Below are 18,325 nucleotides of genomic sequence, written 5' to 3' on the forward strand. Positions count from 1 at the left end.
CAGCAGCCAGTGCTGTGCCTGCTTTGGTACCCAGCCAGTGAATTTTAAAGTAAACACCCTCCAGGACTGTTCTCCATTTGGATTTATTAGTCATGACCAAGAAAAGATAATTAGCACTTCTGCAGCCTTGTGCTAATCAGCAGCACCAAGTGTTTCCAATGGAAACGGCCGGGGGTCCTTGCGAGGCGCAGGAGCGGCAGCTCCGCTCTGCTCTGCGTGGAGCAGCCCAGGGTGGGCAGCCCCTCAGCTGGGGATGCTGGAACTGCTGCTCCAGAGATGATAATGACACTGTACATGGGATCAGGCAGGGTGGGGAGCTGTTCCCTGGCCTGTTGGGCTTCTTCTGTTACCCTGGAGGCAGAGTCATTTTTGTTACAATATACAATCCTCCTTGTTGGTCAAAGGCAACGGCACATACTTACTACTCCTTTACTGCACAACAGGAAAACAGAAGGTAATTATTTTTTCTTTTTGCATGCACTCTGTAATAAAAATGGAAAAGAACCTTGTGGTGGAACAAGAGGAACGTGATAGTTTAGGCAAAAATGTGGGCTTTTTATCTTCCTTTCAAAACTAATGAATGAGAAAACTGTTCAGACTCAAGTCAGTGCTAAAACTTGCAGAATAAGTTCTCTGAAGTTATTGTTCCCCAAACTTCCATTACTTGTGATCTGTAATAATAATACAAGAGATGGGATCTTGTAAATCTTGTGTTCTTAAATCTCAAGCCTTGAGCATTAAGCATGTCAAGCTCCCTGTCACACTTATTATTGAGCCCAGGGAAGTAAGTCTATCAGATTGTATCAACATTGCTACCTAAATAAATACTACAATACCTAGGCTTGTCTGAAGTGGTTGTCTTTATTTTTCTGTATCTGGAAGTGTGAACAAAATCCATGCTGAGTGAAAGAGGTAGCATGTAAGTTTGGAAAGACTTCAGTTTTGGTGAGCACAATGAACAAACACAGCTGGAGGATTAGCCCCCAAAGTACTTGTAAGTCTGCAATAACCACTCTCTTTCTTGCATAGAACAAAGCATTTCAAGCCAGTACAATACCCTTCCAGCCAAGAGGTACTTTGCATCCTCAGGGAATTATGCAGGAAATCTTGGGATTGAGTCCAGTATGCATGCAAAGTACTTTGCAATTGTTGCAGGGTCTGTGGTGTGGTGAGCTGGTAGAGGGTACCATACCCTTCTGATTCTGTTGATGATGGCCTTTACTTAGGAATGAGATTCCAATGCCAGCAACACTCATTAATGCACACAAGATGGGACCACCCTGGCAACATCCAACTTGTTGATGCACTCAGAGCATCCATGAATGTTTGTCCCTCTTCCAGGGAGAGGAGTGCTGTGGCAAGTCTGATTATCATCAGGATGAAGTTTGCCTGATCACAAAAAACGTGATGGGCTGGTGGCTGTTTACAAGCTACGCGTGCAGAAGCAAATGGATCTGTGAGTGTTTGCTTTTCAGCTGCTGCTGGGAAACAGGCACCCTCCTGCCAGGTCACAGAGCAGCCACGTTCAGCCCTCTCAAAGCAGCTCCTCGGCTGCAGAGGTGGATGCACAGCCCGTACTCAAAAGCTGCCCAGTGCACAGGAGTTGCTATGGCAGTGCTCTGCAAATATACATTGCACAAGGGAGAGCAACGTGCAACCACACCGACTCCTCCTTTGTGTCCTACACACAAGGTTCCTCCCCACCCTGGGAACTGTGGAGCAGAACACACACCAGAATATAGTATCTATCTGTCTAAATATATCTCTGCTTAAGTCTATTGTCAGATTGTATTTGAATGTGAGTTTAAAACACCTGGGTAACAATTTACATACATGTCAACAACAGCATCTCTCCCCCTCCCCTTCCCTCTCTGCCCCCTGCAGTGCAGAGTGAGCCAACTTCATAGCATCCTTCACAGCAAAACGTGTCTCAGCTGCATCGTTTTGTCTTCATGAAACTCCTTTAATCCTGGTACTTCAACACCTACTCCTTCCTCTGCTGCTGCTCAAAATGCGGCCAGGGAACACCGTCTCCTTGGAAACCTGCCCCTGGCCTAAAAAAGTCCATTTGGGTGCCTGTGTGGCACTGGAAAGCCACAGAACCCATGGGCTGAGCACCTTTCACGGCTGAGCTGCTTGCACCTGGAGTGAAATCAGCCTAGATCAGATCTGCAATCCCTCAGTGAATAGATAAATAAGCTGGGCTATTGCATCTGCATCATTTAAGGGGGAAAAAATTAAACTATTGGCCTGGGAGTGCAGCAGGCTGCTGCGAGGAACCTGAGAGCAGAGTGCTTCCCTGGGTGCAGGCACGGGAGGGAAGGCTGGGGGTGGGAGATCCCCGATGGAGCACACTGGCAGCAGCACAAGGCCCCAGCTCTCCATTAGCCTGCAGATTCCAAATAACTGTAAACAACACCGACTTCAAGAGAGCTGCCAGAGCCTCAGGCTCTGTAAGAAACAACCCCATCTTATTTATTGCCTGAGGATATTATTATTTCCAGAGCAAACCAGTTGTGGATCACAATACTGGGCACAATTATAGTACAAAGTGTGCTTTAGTGCAAACTTACTTATGAAATAGTCACAAATCTTCTTTGGACAAAAATAGGCGCAAAGCCCCAACCTTTTTTTTTTTAATTTTTTTTTGTAGGAAAGTGCAGCAAATTTCTGCATCACCTTTACCTTGGGACATGGCTGGCTCTTGTGTGACACCTCCCAGCCAAGGCCCTGGGGAGATCACACAGAGCTGAGCAGCAGCTCAGCAGGAGCTGTGCCAGCTGTGTCCCCTCCCTGGCCGTGCCAGCCATGGGGAGGCTGTGTGCATCAGAGGCTCCTCACTATTACATCTGATAGGAGATGCAAAATGATGCCACAGAAGGCTCAACTCCATACCTCTAATGTGAAATTTCTATGGACAATCCAAAGATGTAGTTCTAAGGAAGAAGCAATTCATATACACACATATTGCCTTCAGCAGACTTTCCCTTTAAAAACCACTGCCTTCTTTTGCATCATCAAAAAAAGGATATGAAAATGTTTTGTGCCAGGAATGGTAATGAGTAGAGCACAGAGTTCAGTCACTATATACTGGTAAACACTATATTCCTCACTAAACTGATGCAATAGGTGATTAATAAGAATGAAGCTCAGAGATTATAATTAGTTACTTCATGTAAGGCCTTTCAATAAATATGTAAGTGAAGATAATTTATTTCTTTTTAATACTACTCCAAGTGTGAACTGATTTGGTCTTTGGTCTTTCTGCTTTTGTGAATTATACTGCAATAGCAGCTTTATTTTTTAAAAAGTATTTTTAATTTAAATTGGTCTAGGCAAGTGCTACACTAAACGTAGTGAGCATATACAGTATATAAAAGCAAGGCAGGAAAAAGGATTATCAAAATAGATGAAATAATTTTGTAAACAGCATATATTGCATGTCTATTTGGTGCAATTGTCATTCTTGTCCTGTCAGATCTGTGGGGAGACAGCCACACATATTTAAACACAACTTAAAAGTTGGTTGGTGAATTTACTCCTATTTAGAGCAGGTCTGGGCTTTAATTCAGGGCTTGGGGGTTCTATCTTCAATGAACACTGAAAGGTGCAAGTGCTTTGAACAGCTGTACCATAGCACAGTCTTTTCCCAGTCATCTTGAACCAACACTTGGAAATAAGCCTTTGCTATTAACTTGAACAGGAGGTTAGCCAGGCACCTGTGAAGAAAAAGGCATTCTCTGTTTCTGCCTGTTGCAAATTCTTCTACAGTTTGGCTTGTCTAAGCTAAGCCTGTAGACCTGAGCCCCATCCTGGAATTACTTAGCCCAGTTCCAGGTTACAATGGCACTTTTCTGTTGGGCTTTCTCTTTGTTTGTCTGCTTGGTTTTGGTGTCTGTCCATGCAATGAAAGTGCTTATCTGCAGGGAAAAGCTTCAGAGCTGCCTGGGTATGACAGTGAATGGAATGACAGGACTGCTGGATTCAAGCTCCAGGGCAGTGAGGAAACATTCGATGGCTGCTTCGTTTTTCCCCTGAGCTTGCAAGACCTCTCCCAGGCTGTTCCAGGCAATGTGGCTGGTGGTCTGGATCTGGATGGCATCTCTGAGGACCTTCTGGGCCAGTTCCCTCCGCCCAAGTCTGCTCAGCACCAGGCCCTGTCAACAAACAAGTGATGAGCAGTTAACAACAGTGCAAAAGAGAGGAAGAAATGGAGCATCCAAGCTCCTCCAAGGCACCCCATAAGTGCAGGCACAGGAGTCCTATGGAGAGGGCATCTCCACCCATTTCTGAAGAATAAAAGTGATCAGTTGTTAAATTCTGTATTTTTTGATAGTGATGCACACTTTAAAAAGCAATTGTGAAAATATTTTTTAAGCAGATTCAGATTCAGCTCTGCAAGTGCTCCTGCTGTGTGCTACTGGGCAAGTGTTTACTTGTGCTATACAGAAGAAAGGTTACAGGCCCTTTAAGCATCCCTCTCTCCATGCCCAGAAAATACACACAGGTTTGACTACAGCCACTGTCTGAATTCATTCCTGCACATCCACAACATCCAGCTGAGGCTGAGGTAAAGTCTCACATCTCCTACATCCTGACCACACTGAGATATTTCTTCTCAACAACCAGGGGGCAGAGGCATGTGGTCTCCTTCCAGCCTTCTATGGGCAGGCTGTACATACCAGCATGGGATATAACAGCTCTGTCCTCCTGCACTTCAATCCTAAAGATCTTGAAGCAGTGTGGGGGAGGAGAAGGATGGAGGAACCTTGTTTAAAAAGCTGTCCTTAGGGTAAGAAAAGACACAAGTGGGTGTAACCATCTGGAAGGAACGGGAGGGGGAGGATGAAAGAGCTGTTAGGAAGAACATGTTTTCCTATAGGGCTCTCATGGATGTGTCTGAACCCACAGAGCACCTAATGAGCCAAGCTCCCTGTTAATTACACAGCAGCCAACCACACCAGGCCACAACATATCCGTGGCATTCCTCTGCTTCCTCCTGAGGTGCACACATCAGGATGAGCCTTCCACCAGCTTCATCCAGGTGTGGCCTCTGGAAGAAGCAGTCAGCATGCCATGTCACCTGCCAAGCTCAGCATGCCCTCTGCCTGCACTCACCCATGGAAATGCTGGCATGTGAGATCATTGCCTGACTGCTTTTCCACCTATGCAGTGGATGAATATATATAAGGAAAAGCATTAACTTAATCTATTGCCTTTAGTGCATGTGGAAAGATGTAAGAAACCTGAAATCACTAACAACTAGAACCCAAGTAAATTTCTGATAAAAGAATGGTGATGCTTTTAGAAATAGTGAAGATTTTTTCTTGTTTTTGTTTTGTCAGTGTTTACAAAAGTGCCATTAAATACAGGGCACATCAACAACCTTAAGGCCAGTGATAGTACTAATACCAACAGAAACACACTAATTTGCCTGAGAAAAAAATTAAGTAACACCCATTTAATCAAATATTGGCGGTGCTATGAAAAGCTTCACTGCCTCTTTCCTGCCCATAACCTTGACCTGAATAATCAACTCGGTATCAAATCTGATCATTTAGAGATGCAGTGGGGGAGTTGTTTCTTCAGGTTCCTCTCTATGCAGGAGAATGACAAGGCACACAACAGGGCCTGATCTTACAATCCCCGTGGGAGCAGGCATATGTGGCACAGAGGTTCCCTGGTGGGAGAGGTTGGTTCCCCTGGAGGTAGCTGCCTGGAGATAACTGCAGGCACGTAATGACAGACTGGAAGGAATTTGTGCAATTATAATTTGAGTCACCCGCTTGACAGGGATAATGAGACATAGAAAGGGCAAGTAGTGTGGCCATAGCAAATCTGCTGCTGAGCCAAGAATAGACAGGAGCTATCTCAGCTCGAGTTTGTACTCGACCACAAACCCACTCTTCCTAAAATCCCTTCCTGCTGAGCGAGCAGAGCCGATTGTGCTCTCTGGTGGCCGGGGACCCAGCGCTGTGCTCACCCTGACACAGCAGCATCCAGTGCTTTCAGAGGGCTGCTGGCCCTGGAGGCACAGGGGCCAGTGAGCCCGTGCAGCTGCTGCCTGTCATCCTTCTCCAACGAGGAGGGGAATTCCCTGCCCGGCTGACATCTCGCGCCTCTCAACAATGCTGCAGTGAAATCCACCTCGTCGTAAACTGCTCGTGCAGCACAGCTCCCCTGCATGCCCAGCACCCTTGCTGCTCAGAACCAGAGGCTCCCCATGTTTGCTGTGCCTGTGCTGGAGGCCAGCAGGAGCACTGTGCTCTGCACACCCAGCTGCTGTGCCCACCGGGGGCAGATGTCCACCAGACGAGCAGCTCGTGAAAATTTCCTCTTTGGTATTCAGTGCTTCCAAGCTTGCCAGTTTAGCTGAGAGAACATCTGTGAACCCTTGGAGAGAGCTATTCCAGGCTCCCCAAAGCCAGGGGAAGGCCTCCTGTTGATGCTGCAATATACTGCACAAGTGAAAAACTGCTATGTTTTTGGAGGAAACATTTGCTAAAGGAGTTTGAGATTTTTACCTCCTCCTTGCTTACATGCACAACTACTGGTGCCAGATGCTGCCCAGGTCCGTGGCCCTTCCCAGGCATGTCACCATCCTGAGTCCCCCTTGTGATGCAGAACAGCCCTGTGCCCTCTCCTGCACACATGCCTGGACTTCCACGCAGCGTGGGCACAGGACACTGAGCTCCAGGCCTCAGCCCAAGTGCAGGTTGGGGTTTGGCCAACCCAGGTCTGCCAACGCTCCCCAGCTCCAGCACAGACCGAATCCTCTGCCCAGAGAGAGCTGTGACAGATGGTGTCAGCCTTTTAGCGAGGCTTAGCTGAAGCGGCACAAATATGCTGCTGATGTTTAAAGGACAGGTTGAACATCATTAATTCTGTGTGCAGGAGAGTTTCTGGCTTTGCATTTCCTTTCCCCTCCTCCTCGCACTGCTCCTTGCAAACCACAAGCGTTTTGAGAGCTGGAGGCTGCACAAACCTCAAGCCTCAGGAAGATGCAGCACTGAGCTCTTGGGTTTTTGTTTCTCTGAGGTATTTGCACTTGAGAGCTTCTCCTTGCTACCGAATTTCTCATTTCCCCATGGAGTCTGGTTTGCTATAAACAATGCCTGCATGTTGTTGCTATGTAGGTCCAGTTGGAATCTGCCTACAGTGCAAAAGAAAAAAATGATACCTAAATTCAGAAAGCCACCCACTGACAGGCAATTTGCATTTTTATCTGGAAGATTTTTTTAAAAAAGATTTTTCTAATGAAAGTTCAGCTCCTGAGTTTCTATGGAAACTCATCTGCTTGGTGTGCATGCATAATTTCATAAAGTCAGATCACAGGAAGATGAGCAATTAGTATAAATACAAGCAGGAATGTGATTAAGGGTTTCATCCTCTTATTCCTGAAGATGGGGGGTGGGACTGGGTTTTGTTGTCTTTCCTCAGTTTCTATTTGTCTTTTTGCCAAAACAATGCAGAAACTGGTGTACAAGGTAGCCTGACTCCTCTGCCACCTCCTGGCTAGCACTGGCACTTCTGGTTTTGCCCAGTGATTTTCCTCCCAAAGATGACAAGTACCTCTAAGTATGGCCCTCTCTGTCAGTGGTGCTGGTACTGAGTCAGACTCTAAGGAGCAATGAGGACAGGTTTATTTTTAAACTCAAGCAAATTATAAATAGTAAAAAAATCCCAAACCAACTCAAAAGGTGAGTGGGAATAATTTTTCCTTCAAGCTCCTGCAGCCCCATGTCAGCCACACACAGGCATTTCATGTCCCGCTTGCACCAACGCAGCTGCCGGCGCTGGAATGGGAATTCACTCACTCCAGAAGGTCTGGGGGTAATCTCCACCAATGAATTTGGTTTCCTCTTGAGCTCTGAAGATGCACCTGGGGTGCTGTCAGCAGAGGCACAGAGGTGAGGGCAGAGGACGGGGCAGGCTGTAGGAGAGCGCTGGGAGCTCTGGCAGCAGCTCAGCCGAGGTGAAAGGGGAGCGGCGCAGCCACCGGGACAGTCCAGCAGGGCACCTCGGGGACACGAACCTGCTCTGCTGATTTAGTGCGCCTTATGCTGACAGCTGGACTCCTGAACTGATGGGTTTTAATTTCAGGGAACAGAGGGTGCCTATGGGAAGCTTTTTCAAAGGTATTTTTGACCTCGTCTGCATGCAAAACAAACAAAACCTAAACCACTTCTATGGTGACACTGGACTGGACTCCCTTGCCTTCAGTGATGTGATACTCAGTAACTGATACTTGAGTGAGGCTATTTTTGTTTTAGAATAGGAGAGCCATATTTCAATTTAAGTTAGATGTGAAAAAAGTGAATTATTTTCAATTTTCACTAATAAAGAAAGTGAGCATAAGCCACGCTTGAAGTGCCACTTTTAGAAGGCTGTGAAATTTCTACCTATGCCTTTATTTCCTTAGAGTTTGACAAAACCTCTTCAAATGTTAGTCCATAAAATTCCCAGAAAATAGTGCAGGAAAGACATTATGGAAGACTACAAAATAAGCCTCACGTACAAGCTGGAGTTTATTTTTAGTAAGGAAAATCAAAACTTCCTTTGCAAATGTTTAGTTCAAACACCTGATGAGCTTCAAGGAGTCGTCTCCTTCCAAATAGGTGGCACAGATTAGCCTGTTCTTTCCTTTAGGGCTTGTATTGGAAAGAGATGTCCAGAAAAACATTTCATTCCTGGAAGGTTGCTTTTTGTTGTATTTGCAAGGTCATCTCATTTTTGGAGAATTTGTATTTGGACTAGAATCTACCCTTTACAAATGGATTTTAATAATCACATTAAATGCAAATTCTTACTGTCTTTGCATGAGACTCTAATTCCAAAGTGAGGTTGTCTCTGATGCTTGTCTGTATTTAGCAGCACATTTCCGCTATTATTGTCCGAATACCCCAAGAAGTTTCCAGAATGAATCAGACTTTGCTGCTGGGCTTCCTTAAGTGTATTATTTAATTAATTTCCAGGTAAATGCAGCATCCTTACTGCCTAGTCCAATCTGTAATGTGTGGACATGCCACTTGTGGTGAGTAGGAGGGTAATCAGCAGCTGGCAAATGCAGGGCATGCTGCAGAAAAGTGATCGTTCCACAGTGTGCTTATTCAGCAGAACCCTACAAAAGCCTTTCAAGATGCATTTGGCATTTGGTGATAACAGTCTCATGTAACAGAAAAATCCGCACTGCTACAGGGCAACACAAGCTTCTGTAATTATTTAGCAATCAGAATAAGCTGTAAGCAAAATCTGTTGCATAAACGATGAAATATTAGTGTCCTTTTAGAAAATAGCAAAGATTAACCCTGGTCTCTTAGAATAAAGAAAGACATATAAGTAGCCAGTTGCTCTGTGACTCTTTCCCTCTACATTCACGACTTCTCCACCTCCAAAGAACCAGGATTTTTTTTTAGCTGTGAGCAGTGCAGGGAGTTTTTGTTGCACTGTCACTTAGCCACGCCTGGCAGCGTGGGGTAGCTAATCACCTATTTTGCTGATTCAGTCCAGGCTGTGGTGAACCTGAGCTATACATTTGAGCTCTGTTTTCTGAAAAGGCACTGTAGGAGTACAGGGAGCAATCAGGGTCCTCTCACTGAACCGAGTTAGAAACCACATTTTCATTTGTTGCCCTAACAAAGGATGACTGGGATTCAGTTCTGGGAGAAAGCTTGACTTCCAGTGTTTCTGCTCTCGCCTTTGTTGAGAGCAGCTTTTCCTCCTCTTCCTTCCCCCACTCCATCACCTCTGCCCAAGCTGCTGCATCCCCTGTCAGTCAGTGACGCTGAAGTGCTGCATTTGATAAAGCAGAGGAGGGGAAGGAGAAGGGAGCTGAGGGAAGGCAGGCAGGAGAAGGGAGGAGAGGGAAGGCAGGCAGGGCCACTGCAAAACACAGATCGTGGAAAGGAGAAACGAAGGAACAGCACTGGTGGGGGGGAACTGGCAAGTGCTGGGAAAAGCAAAAAACCTGAGACTGAATCACAATTTGTAGCACTTGTGTACTGCCTGTGGGTTTTTACTCAGTAGGCTCAGCCTAGAGACTTCAGCTCCAGTACTGCAGGCACCAAAAGGCAGCCTTGCCTTTGCTGTTTAAACTTCACTGCAGCCTCTTCTCGTGTGCTACAAAGAGTGTGAGGGAAGGGAAGCAATGAGACTGCAAGGAGGTATCAGGAGAGACAGACTACCTGAGTATGGAAACAGTGACGAGCCCAGCAGAGACCTGGGCACATGGATATGCTTTATCAATCACAGTGAGGTAGCGCTTGCAGGGAGAGAAGAAAAAGCAAAAGAAAGACAAGACCAAAAGTGGCGAAGTCCTGAAGAGAGGGACACCCCCTCCCTTAGCCTGCCAGTGTGTTTTCCAAGGCAGTGAGTAATTGCAAAGGCAGCATCTCGCCCAGGCCCCCCGTGAGGCCATGGCCCCCCCAGCCGCAGAAGGGCAGCGCTGTGCCCTGCTGCACACTGCCCTCTCCCAGCCCGGCTGTCTCCATCTGAGCTCATCAAATGTTAGCAGGGATGTTTCTGCCGTGTTTGAAGCTTAAACGTGATAAAACATTTATTGACATAAAAAGCAAACCCTAAGGCAGCATTTCAAACCAGGAGGCTCTGATCTCTTCACAGGGAGGCTCATACAAGCCTAGGGAGAATGAAGAGTTTTTCTGCCTTGTTGGATTGTCGTCACTTAAGCCTCATGCAAAGCAGAATCGTTTGCTGCATGCTGAATATTCTCTAGACAGTTTTTCCTTTGCTGAGACTTACATGGAGATGAAGCAGGAAGCAAGGAAACCTAACAGGATGCCTCAACCACATATCTGAGAGTAACTAAATCCAGTATTTGTTTCACAGTCTCTTTTCCTAGGGAAGGAAAGATTTCTCCCAGCCCTGATTTTAGCAGTTGTCACAGTAATGCTGCAATAGAGAACACAGGAGATGCAGCTATGACTCAGGCTCATGGTGTTGTCTGTAAAAATATACACCAAAAGAAGGTTCCAAACTAATCATAAGTAACAATTCAGAACACATAATTTATAACATAAGGTCTCGATTCAGCTATGCACTTTACCGGCTTCCCTGGAAGAAAGGCTTGTTGAAATTAGTGATATTCAGCCTAAATATATCCAAGTATTTCAAAATCTGTGCAGAACTGAAACTGATAACCATCAGCAAAGAGAGAAAAGGAATGTAACACACACTGGATGTTGAAGAGCAGCAGGTAACCTGCTGGCTAAAGCACTCGACTAGAAAGCAATAGCTGTGCTCCATTGGCTGCTAATATATTTCACATTGAATAATTTGTCACTACTCGGGAACAATTCTGACAGCAGGAACAGAGTCAAGGGACAAGCTTTGGGGAGCAGAAGTCCTAGGTTTAAGGGTTCTCAGGCTATGGAGGCTTGAGAACTTAGGCCTCTCTTGGGCCCAGGGAGTACCTGCTAACTTCTAGCAAATGCTTTTAAGAGGGTAGGGCAGCTGTTAAGCCCCACCATTGCCCCAGGGGGGTAAAAACTCTGTCTTTATTTTGATACTAAACAGGTGCCTATGTTTTGTTGCACTTAACAGGATGCTGCTGCACATAGCTGGGGAACGTCTAGGCTTAAGAATTGGACACACAATTAATCTGAGTGTCCACAGTGTGATGTGGCTGAGGAACAGGGAATTTCTGTTTTCTTATATATCTCTCCAGTGCCAATGTTGGAACTTTCCCCAGTTTTCAATGCACTGCTTTGCAACAAAGGAGGGGCTGATGTGCACATTTCCCATGCATGTTATCCTCTCCTCTGCATACAGAGTACATCTTGTCTGAGTATTTGAGTCATGAACAGGTTCTCACACACAACAGCCTCAGCTCTGCTGAGGGTCTCTGAGCCTCAGTCCCACAGAACTTATGGCCAGAGCAAGTGTTGCATTTGGTATGGCACTGAGGAGGGGCACAGTGCAGCAAAGACACTCTGACAGAAGCACACAGCATGCCAATCTAGATTGCAGCAGATGTCTTCTGAAAGGAGAGCCGAGGTATTTAAAATATCTTAATTTGCTTCGTTTTCCACTACTGGCAGTCTGTGGGATAGCATGTGATTAATGATATCCTGCACACAACTAGAGCCAGAGCTGTGCAGTATCGCAGCTGAGCACTAAGCTCAGCTGAGCTGCTGGGAAACACAGCGAGCTGGGCAGGAACACACTGCTCAGGTCCAGCCAGCGCCTCCAGATCCTGCTCCAGTGCCTCTGATCCCACAAGGAGTAGGTTTCCTTATTGTCTCTTAATATAGAATCTCTCCTAAACCACAAACCTCCATGTACAAAGGGATTTTGCTGACCTACATTTTTCTGTTACATGCTCAAAAGAGAATGAATGAAGAAACTCCCTGAGAAGGTGAAGACCTGATAAAACTGCACATACCATTAGCTATACGAAAGATTCAGCAACACTGCAGAGCTGTGATGTTTTCATGTTTCCCATTTGTTTGGCAAGAAGGGAATTCTGCTTCCTTCTCCTGACTGTGGCCAGCTTGGTGTGTATTGGGAGAGCTTACTGAAAACCTGGAAGTCTTGCTAGTTCCCACGCCCCTGTTTGTGCAGCTGTGTCTTACGTACCAGGAGGCAGCACACTCCCCTATTGTGCTACACACTATTTTATTTACTGTATTACTACAGTCTATGACTCTGTCCTGTCCTGCGACAAAAAGCAGCCTAAATAGCACAGAATTTAAACTAATTATAAACAGCTTCCTTGTTAACGAAAAATATTTTTGAAGGCTGAAGTATAAAGGGGGTAGTCATTCCACCCCTCCTCCCTCTTGACAGTTCCCTGAAATATCATTTATGAGTTCAGCTGCAGACTAACCTGAATACTACAATTTCTAGGCTTTCATTTGATGTTGGACCAAAGCACAACAGGAGGACAAATACTGCATAGTAAAACTGCAGTGGCATCTCAAGGCCTGTGTATATGAAAATATAACTAAAGCTAGTAATCACCTGGAAGATCAGGTTGGAGTTCAGTTGAGAAGCATCTGCTGCAGGTTAAGTTCAGGATAATGTCTTTAGATCTGGATGCAAGTTTTATTCTCCAGAGATGACTGAACCATGCCAGGATCTCAGTGGGTTTAGGAAATGTATTGGGTTCTTCTCTTCTAAGGTGTAGCACACACTTTGGAGAAGAGATCAGAGAAGAGCTGGGGAGTTCTGTCTTGCAGGATTTTACTGTGGTTTCTAAAGTTATATAAACAGAGCCTGAATAATGTGATAATGAGTACCTCAGGGACATGGAGAATAACTTACCATAGCAGAGGAAAGCAAGTGATTGGCACAGATAAACATGAACTGCAGATTCCCTGGAAACAGGGATAATCCATCTCTGAGAAGTGGAGCACCAACCCTCCCACTAATGGACTGAAATCTCTGCACTGTGCACTGGATCAGATTTGCTCCTTGCAGCGACCCCAAATGCCCCAGCAGGCCCTGCCTTTCGCTGATATGGGAACTGCAGGAGAGGAAATGGCCACTCAGAGTGCCTCAGTGATGGCTTGTGTCAGGGAATCACTTATCACCTTGTTTGTGATGGCTTCACTGTCTCCTCTGGAAGGAGGAAGGAAGCCTGGTAACTGCAGAGGAAGAGAACGGGCAACAGACCAGCAGAACAACTGTCAGCTCCTGACTGGTGCTCAGGAGCCCTCATCCTGCTGCACTGCCAGGGATTTGGTCCGATGGCTGGGCTACAGAAGCTGACAACTAACTGATGGATTTGCTGGGAGGATGGCAGTGGGGGAGGGTGATTTCTGCAGCAAACAGAAATGAGGAGAACAAAGTGTTTGCAATTCCTTGGACAGTGAGTGAGCTGACACACAAACTTATTAACGTGAACAACAAAAATGCTCATTTCTCCTCTGGGAGCCAGTGACTAGAGGCAAAGCCAAGTTCTCTCCCTCCAGCTCAGCTGCTTCAACACAAAAATTTGAGTTAAGAGGCTGCTCTAAGGATTGCTTTTCCCCAAGGAAAGCTTAAAGCAGTTATTTTGGGATATCTGAAGTACAGGAACATTCCTGGGATTCTGCAATAAGCTTCAGAGTTGGGAAAACAGAATATGCTAACTAGCCATGGTCTGGAAGGAGACTACCAATCATCTCCAAAAGCCAAATGTTGCTCTACTGTTGTCCTTCTTGGTGGAGATGCAAAAGGTATGTGCTGGACAGGCATCATGCCCATCAGGTGAGCTTCTCTCTGGGTCAGAGTTAGTTTTGGTGGTTTTCCCCAGCCCAGCCCACAACCCACCTATGTGAGATGCAGGGTACTGCTGCTGCACTGACAGGCAGAAGGCAGCTGTCCTGACTTCCCTCTGCATGACTGGGGATGCTCCCTGCCACCACAGCCTTCCATACAACCAGCTGCCATCACCTGCTGGGGATTTCCAGTGGCGAGCCCCGAGCCTGTGCTGCTGGTCCAGCAGCAAGTGCTGCGCTGCTGATGTGCCGTTTTTGGAAGGGTGTAACTAGCTATGTCACCCTGCAGAGCAGGCTGAAAATAGGATTGCACTCACTGTGCCATGTGGCTCAGTGGTATGTCAGGACATGTATTTTTAGGAAATTCCTCCTTTGGGCAGAAAGGGTGAAGAGCTTGGCTTGCTTTGCAGGCTGCTAGCTTTGCCCAGATCTTTCATTCTAGAGTGTGGGAGCATGTCACTCACCAGTCAGTCTGTGGAGGCTCCTAGAGCCTGGATACAGGGCTAGTCCTGGTTACCTCCTGAGCAGGGTGGCTGTGAAAGGGTAAAAGATGACTGGTCTGGGCTGTGATCTTCTTTGTTTCAATGTATGCATGCTTGCTGTCTCTTTGCTGGTGCTTTCAGAGAGGGAAATGACCTCCAACAGAGAAGGGATAAAGAAAAAAGTAAGGAAGATCAACATCTTGGGAAGACTGTGGTCCCTGAGGAGTAACAATAAAAATGTACCTTTCAGAATGAATGTGTGAGGTGAATAAGGAGCTCAGAGAAGATATTTCATGCAGAGAAGAAACAGAGAGAGAGAGAGAGAGAGAAGCAGATGGTAAGCCGGGAATTTGCTGCTGGTGAGGTACTTTCTGGGTGCAGCATAATGAAAAAATGCAGTACATCTCCAGGCCCAGCCAGTTACTGATGCACAGTGCTGTGAAAAGGACAAGGCAAGGTAGTGCTGGACTCAGGATCAGTGTCTGACAGACACTTTCTGGCTTCCTCTTTTACCCAGAACATCATTCCTATCAGGCAGCATGTGTTCAGTTCCAGCATCTGGGTTGGGATTTTTTGGCAGCTGCACAAAATCTCTGCTATTAAATCCCACCTGCCGGTCTCATGTCTGCTCCCAAAGACCTTTCCCTGTTAGCAAATGTTTCAAAATCACACTGCCAGGCACAGCACATCATTGTACAAGCCTACCTCAGGCAAAAACCCTCATGCAAGGTCTCCTTTTAACTTCAGTGGGCTGCAGAAGGGAAAGGCTAGAGGACAAGCCTCCAGATAACAGCCAGAAACATTCATTTAGGTCATAGCTTGCACTGAATTCCTTTCAGCACTAATGTGAAACAGCTATTTTCCCTGAATTATCTGAATAATACTATTTTGTCTGTGACATTCTAAGAAGCTTTCTTTTGAGACACGTTCCATGCTACACTGCATAGAGAGAATTTATGAACTGTATCTGTCCATGTGAAGTTGTTCTTCCCCTCTTTAAAATTCTTCCCTTCCCTCCTCTTGCTTCTCAGCAGTCCCAGATGAGCAATACCAGTATGATGTGTGCATACTCTATGTTGCTCCACTGTTGAAACAGCTCCTTAGTAAACAAAATGCAGAAATACAGCTTGCTCATCTATCTTGGGTAAGGGATCTACCCACAGAAATATCTGCAATTTTTAATTCTGTACAGGGAGAAAGGGCCTAAACTTCTACATATATCATCTGCTGTGATATTTCACAATCTGATTTTCCCTGGCATGAGCCTAGGCAAAGAGGCTGTGCTTCTGGTGCAAAGGACAACATCTCCTGGAAATGAAACAAGCTACTTGATTATGGTATCTCTAAAATTGCAAACAAAAGAGACAATCAGTGCTTTTTGATGTGGACATCTGTCAGCAGAGAAACAACTGCTAATTGTCATGTAATAAGCACATCAGACACTTCCATAGCAGTCATCTTTCTGGAAGTCAAGCATGAAAAAAATGTTACTCATCCAAGCACCAAGCATATTTTGTCTGAATCTGGCTGCATTTCTGCAACTGTTTAAAACTCCAAAGTGATACAATGCTTTTTCATAGACAGATACTTGAGATCAAAATACTTAGCCAAAATATAGCAATCAGTAATGGCTTTTGTTGGCATGTGGTTAAGTTATCTGGCTTTATATTCTAATATTTGCATTTCAGTTTTAGAAGCAATGTAGGTGTAGTGAGAAAAGGTGCTGGTATCTCACATAAATACAAGCACGTGGGATTTGTAGAGAATTGGTTCAGCAGCAGAACTATTCAGCTGCATTTCATTCAGAGAAGTCCTTGCTCCCACAGAAGCACTGTAGGAGCTGTCACTTTGGCAGCTACATGGCACTACATGAGCTCTGAGCCATGTTAAAGCAGCACAGTGCTGTCTAAAAGCCATGTGCAGGGAGGAATAGCTAATTCTCTTTGTATGAAAGGACTGACTCTAGACAGCCTGCCAACTATAGAACCCACACACGTCATTTCCTAAAGCATCTGCACGCCTCCCTTGCAGGCATGGGCTCATCACTTAATGAAGACAATGGCAAAAGTAGCTGAAACCTCTCCAGGAACACCAGGTAAGGGGATGTCTTCTAATGGCTGAACCAGGTTTGAGCCCACCAACAACTTCTTTGGAGTATCTCTTGTTTAGATGGCACCCAAGCTGCCTGCACTACAGAACAGTTATTTTGGTGGTTAGTTTGGCAGTAGTGATGGATACTGTATTTGGAACAAATTTTCTTGAGAGCTGCCAGAGAACTTCCTGATCATCAGTTAAGTGGGCAATACCAATCTCTCATGATTTTCAGATAACCAATAAAAAACTCGACTGCCTAAACATAAGAAGCCCAGCAACTGCTGCAATCACACAGAACCATACACATAACACACATTTTAGCACTGCCCAGAGTCCTAAGCAAGAAAAACAAAACAATGAACATTATGAAGCCTTTTTTACCCATAAGGAGTGAACAGAAGGCTTACAGAGCAATAAAACCTCTAGCACTATATCCATTTTCTAGCCTAGCAAAGCCCTTTCATTTTAATGAGGTTGGTCTGCCTTTGTGCCAGGAGAAATGGCCATGGGCACATTAAATGAACTAGCCTGCATCTTTGAGGTTCCCAGGGAGGCAGCAATGTGGAAAAGACCCAGGGTGTCTGGGAACACAAAATGAAGAGGGGGCATCTTCAGTTGCTGTTTTGTCAAAGGCTCAACAAAACACAGACTCCAACAGCAGCAGCCCCTGATGGGGATGATGTACTTGTAAAACATTTACATTTTCAGCAGGATGTTTCTAATTAAACTCAATTGGTTTGCACACCTGCTGAGAGTGACTATTCTGCACCTCATCTCCCACTTCTACTTGAGCACAGAGGATGCAACTGCTGAGGCTACCACACAGCCCTGTGTTCCTTTTGTGCACTGACAGTAATTGAGAAAATGGATGGCAGCAGCCTGTTTTGTGTTTGCTACTGTTCTAGGAAGTGCTTAATTTTCCTTTTTTTTTTTTTTTTTTTTTTCTCTCCTTTCTCCCTCCAGAGCATCAGAGATTTTACAGCCCTTTTGCAAAAATGGGTGACTGACAGGGCTTTGTGTAGCTTCCTGGCTGTAGGATATGAGGATTGATGTAGTATCAAACCCCTCGGGCCCAAGGAAAGTACCCATACAGATCCTGACTACAATCAGATGGCAAGGCAAAGGATGGTACTGATGGTACCATGATTGGTAGTGCAAGACAGAGCAGCCAGCTATCACTAAACACTTCTTAACCTGTTTTATGGGCACAGCCTGACTCAAGCATTTTAAGAAAGGGTTTTATTGATACCGTGTTATATTGTCTGAGGCATTTATGGTTTTGCCCAGAAAGGTCAGAGACGACCAAACCTTCAGAGAAAGCTGCTAAAACTATGTGGATGGTCAGCAGGACTTCTGGCTTATCACTGCTGTCCTAGGCTCCCTTTCTGCATGTTTAGGGAGCCAGCAGTTGTCAGTGAGATGTAAGTCATACCTCAAAAGAATACTTGAATGTAATGGCCTTGTTGTGTTGAGGCATTGCCCTGCTGTGAAATGAGAAAAATGCATTTACTGTGCTGAGGCAGCAGGTCA

The 18,325-nt window shown here is 45.6% G+C and overlaps 1 protein-coding gene and 1 long non-coding RNA gene across 5 annotated transcripts in view; one reads left to right on the forward strand and one right to left on the reverse strand.

The window, feature by feature from the left end:
* Window positions 1-2,423: 2,423 nt before the first annotated feature.
* The window catches only part of TTC7A (tetratricopeptide repeat domain 7A), a 181,913-nt gene continuing 166,011 nt past the window's right edge, over window positions 2,424-18,325 (reverse strand). For all 4 annotated transcript variants that reach the window (XM_079297998.1, XM_079297997.1, XM_079298000.1 and 1 more), the window contains one exon: window positions 2,424-4,157. In XM_079297998.1, the coding sequence (XP_079154124.1) occupies window positions 3,936-4,157 (222 nt within the window). In that variant the 3' untranslated portion in view covers window positions 2,424-3,935. The remainder of the gene's footprint in view (window positions 4,158-18,325) is intronic.
* LOC306798144 lies at window positions 13,387-16,752 on the forward strand. Its single transcript, XR_013773288.1, has 3 exons — window positions 13,387-14,177; window positions 14,952-15,038; window positions 16,733-16,752. It is a non-coding gene; the product is annotated as an uncharacterized lncRNA (long non-coding RNA).

Source organism: Erithacus rubecula (assembly GCF_903797595.1).
Source record: "Erithacus rubecula genome assembly, chromosome: 2".
Lineage (NCBI taxonomy): Eukaryota > Metazoa > Chordata > Aves > Passeriformes > Muscicapidae > Erithacus > Erithacus rubecula.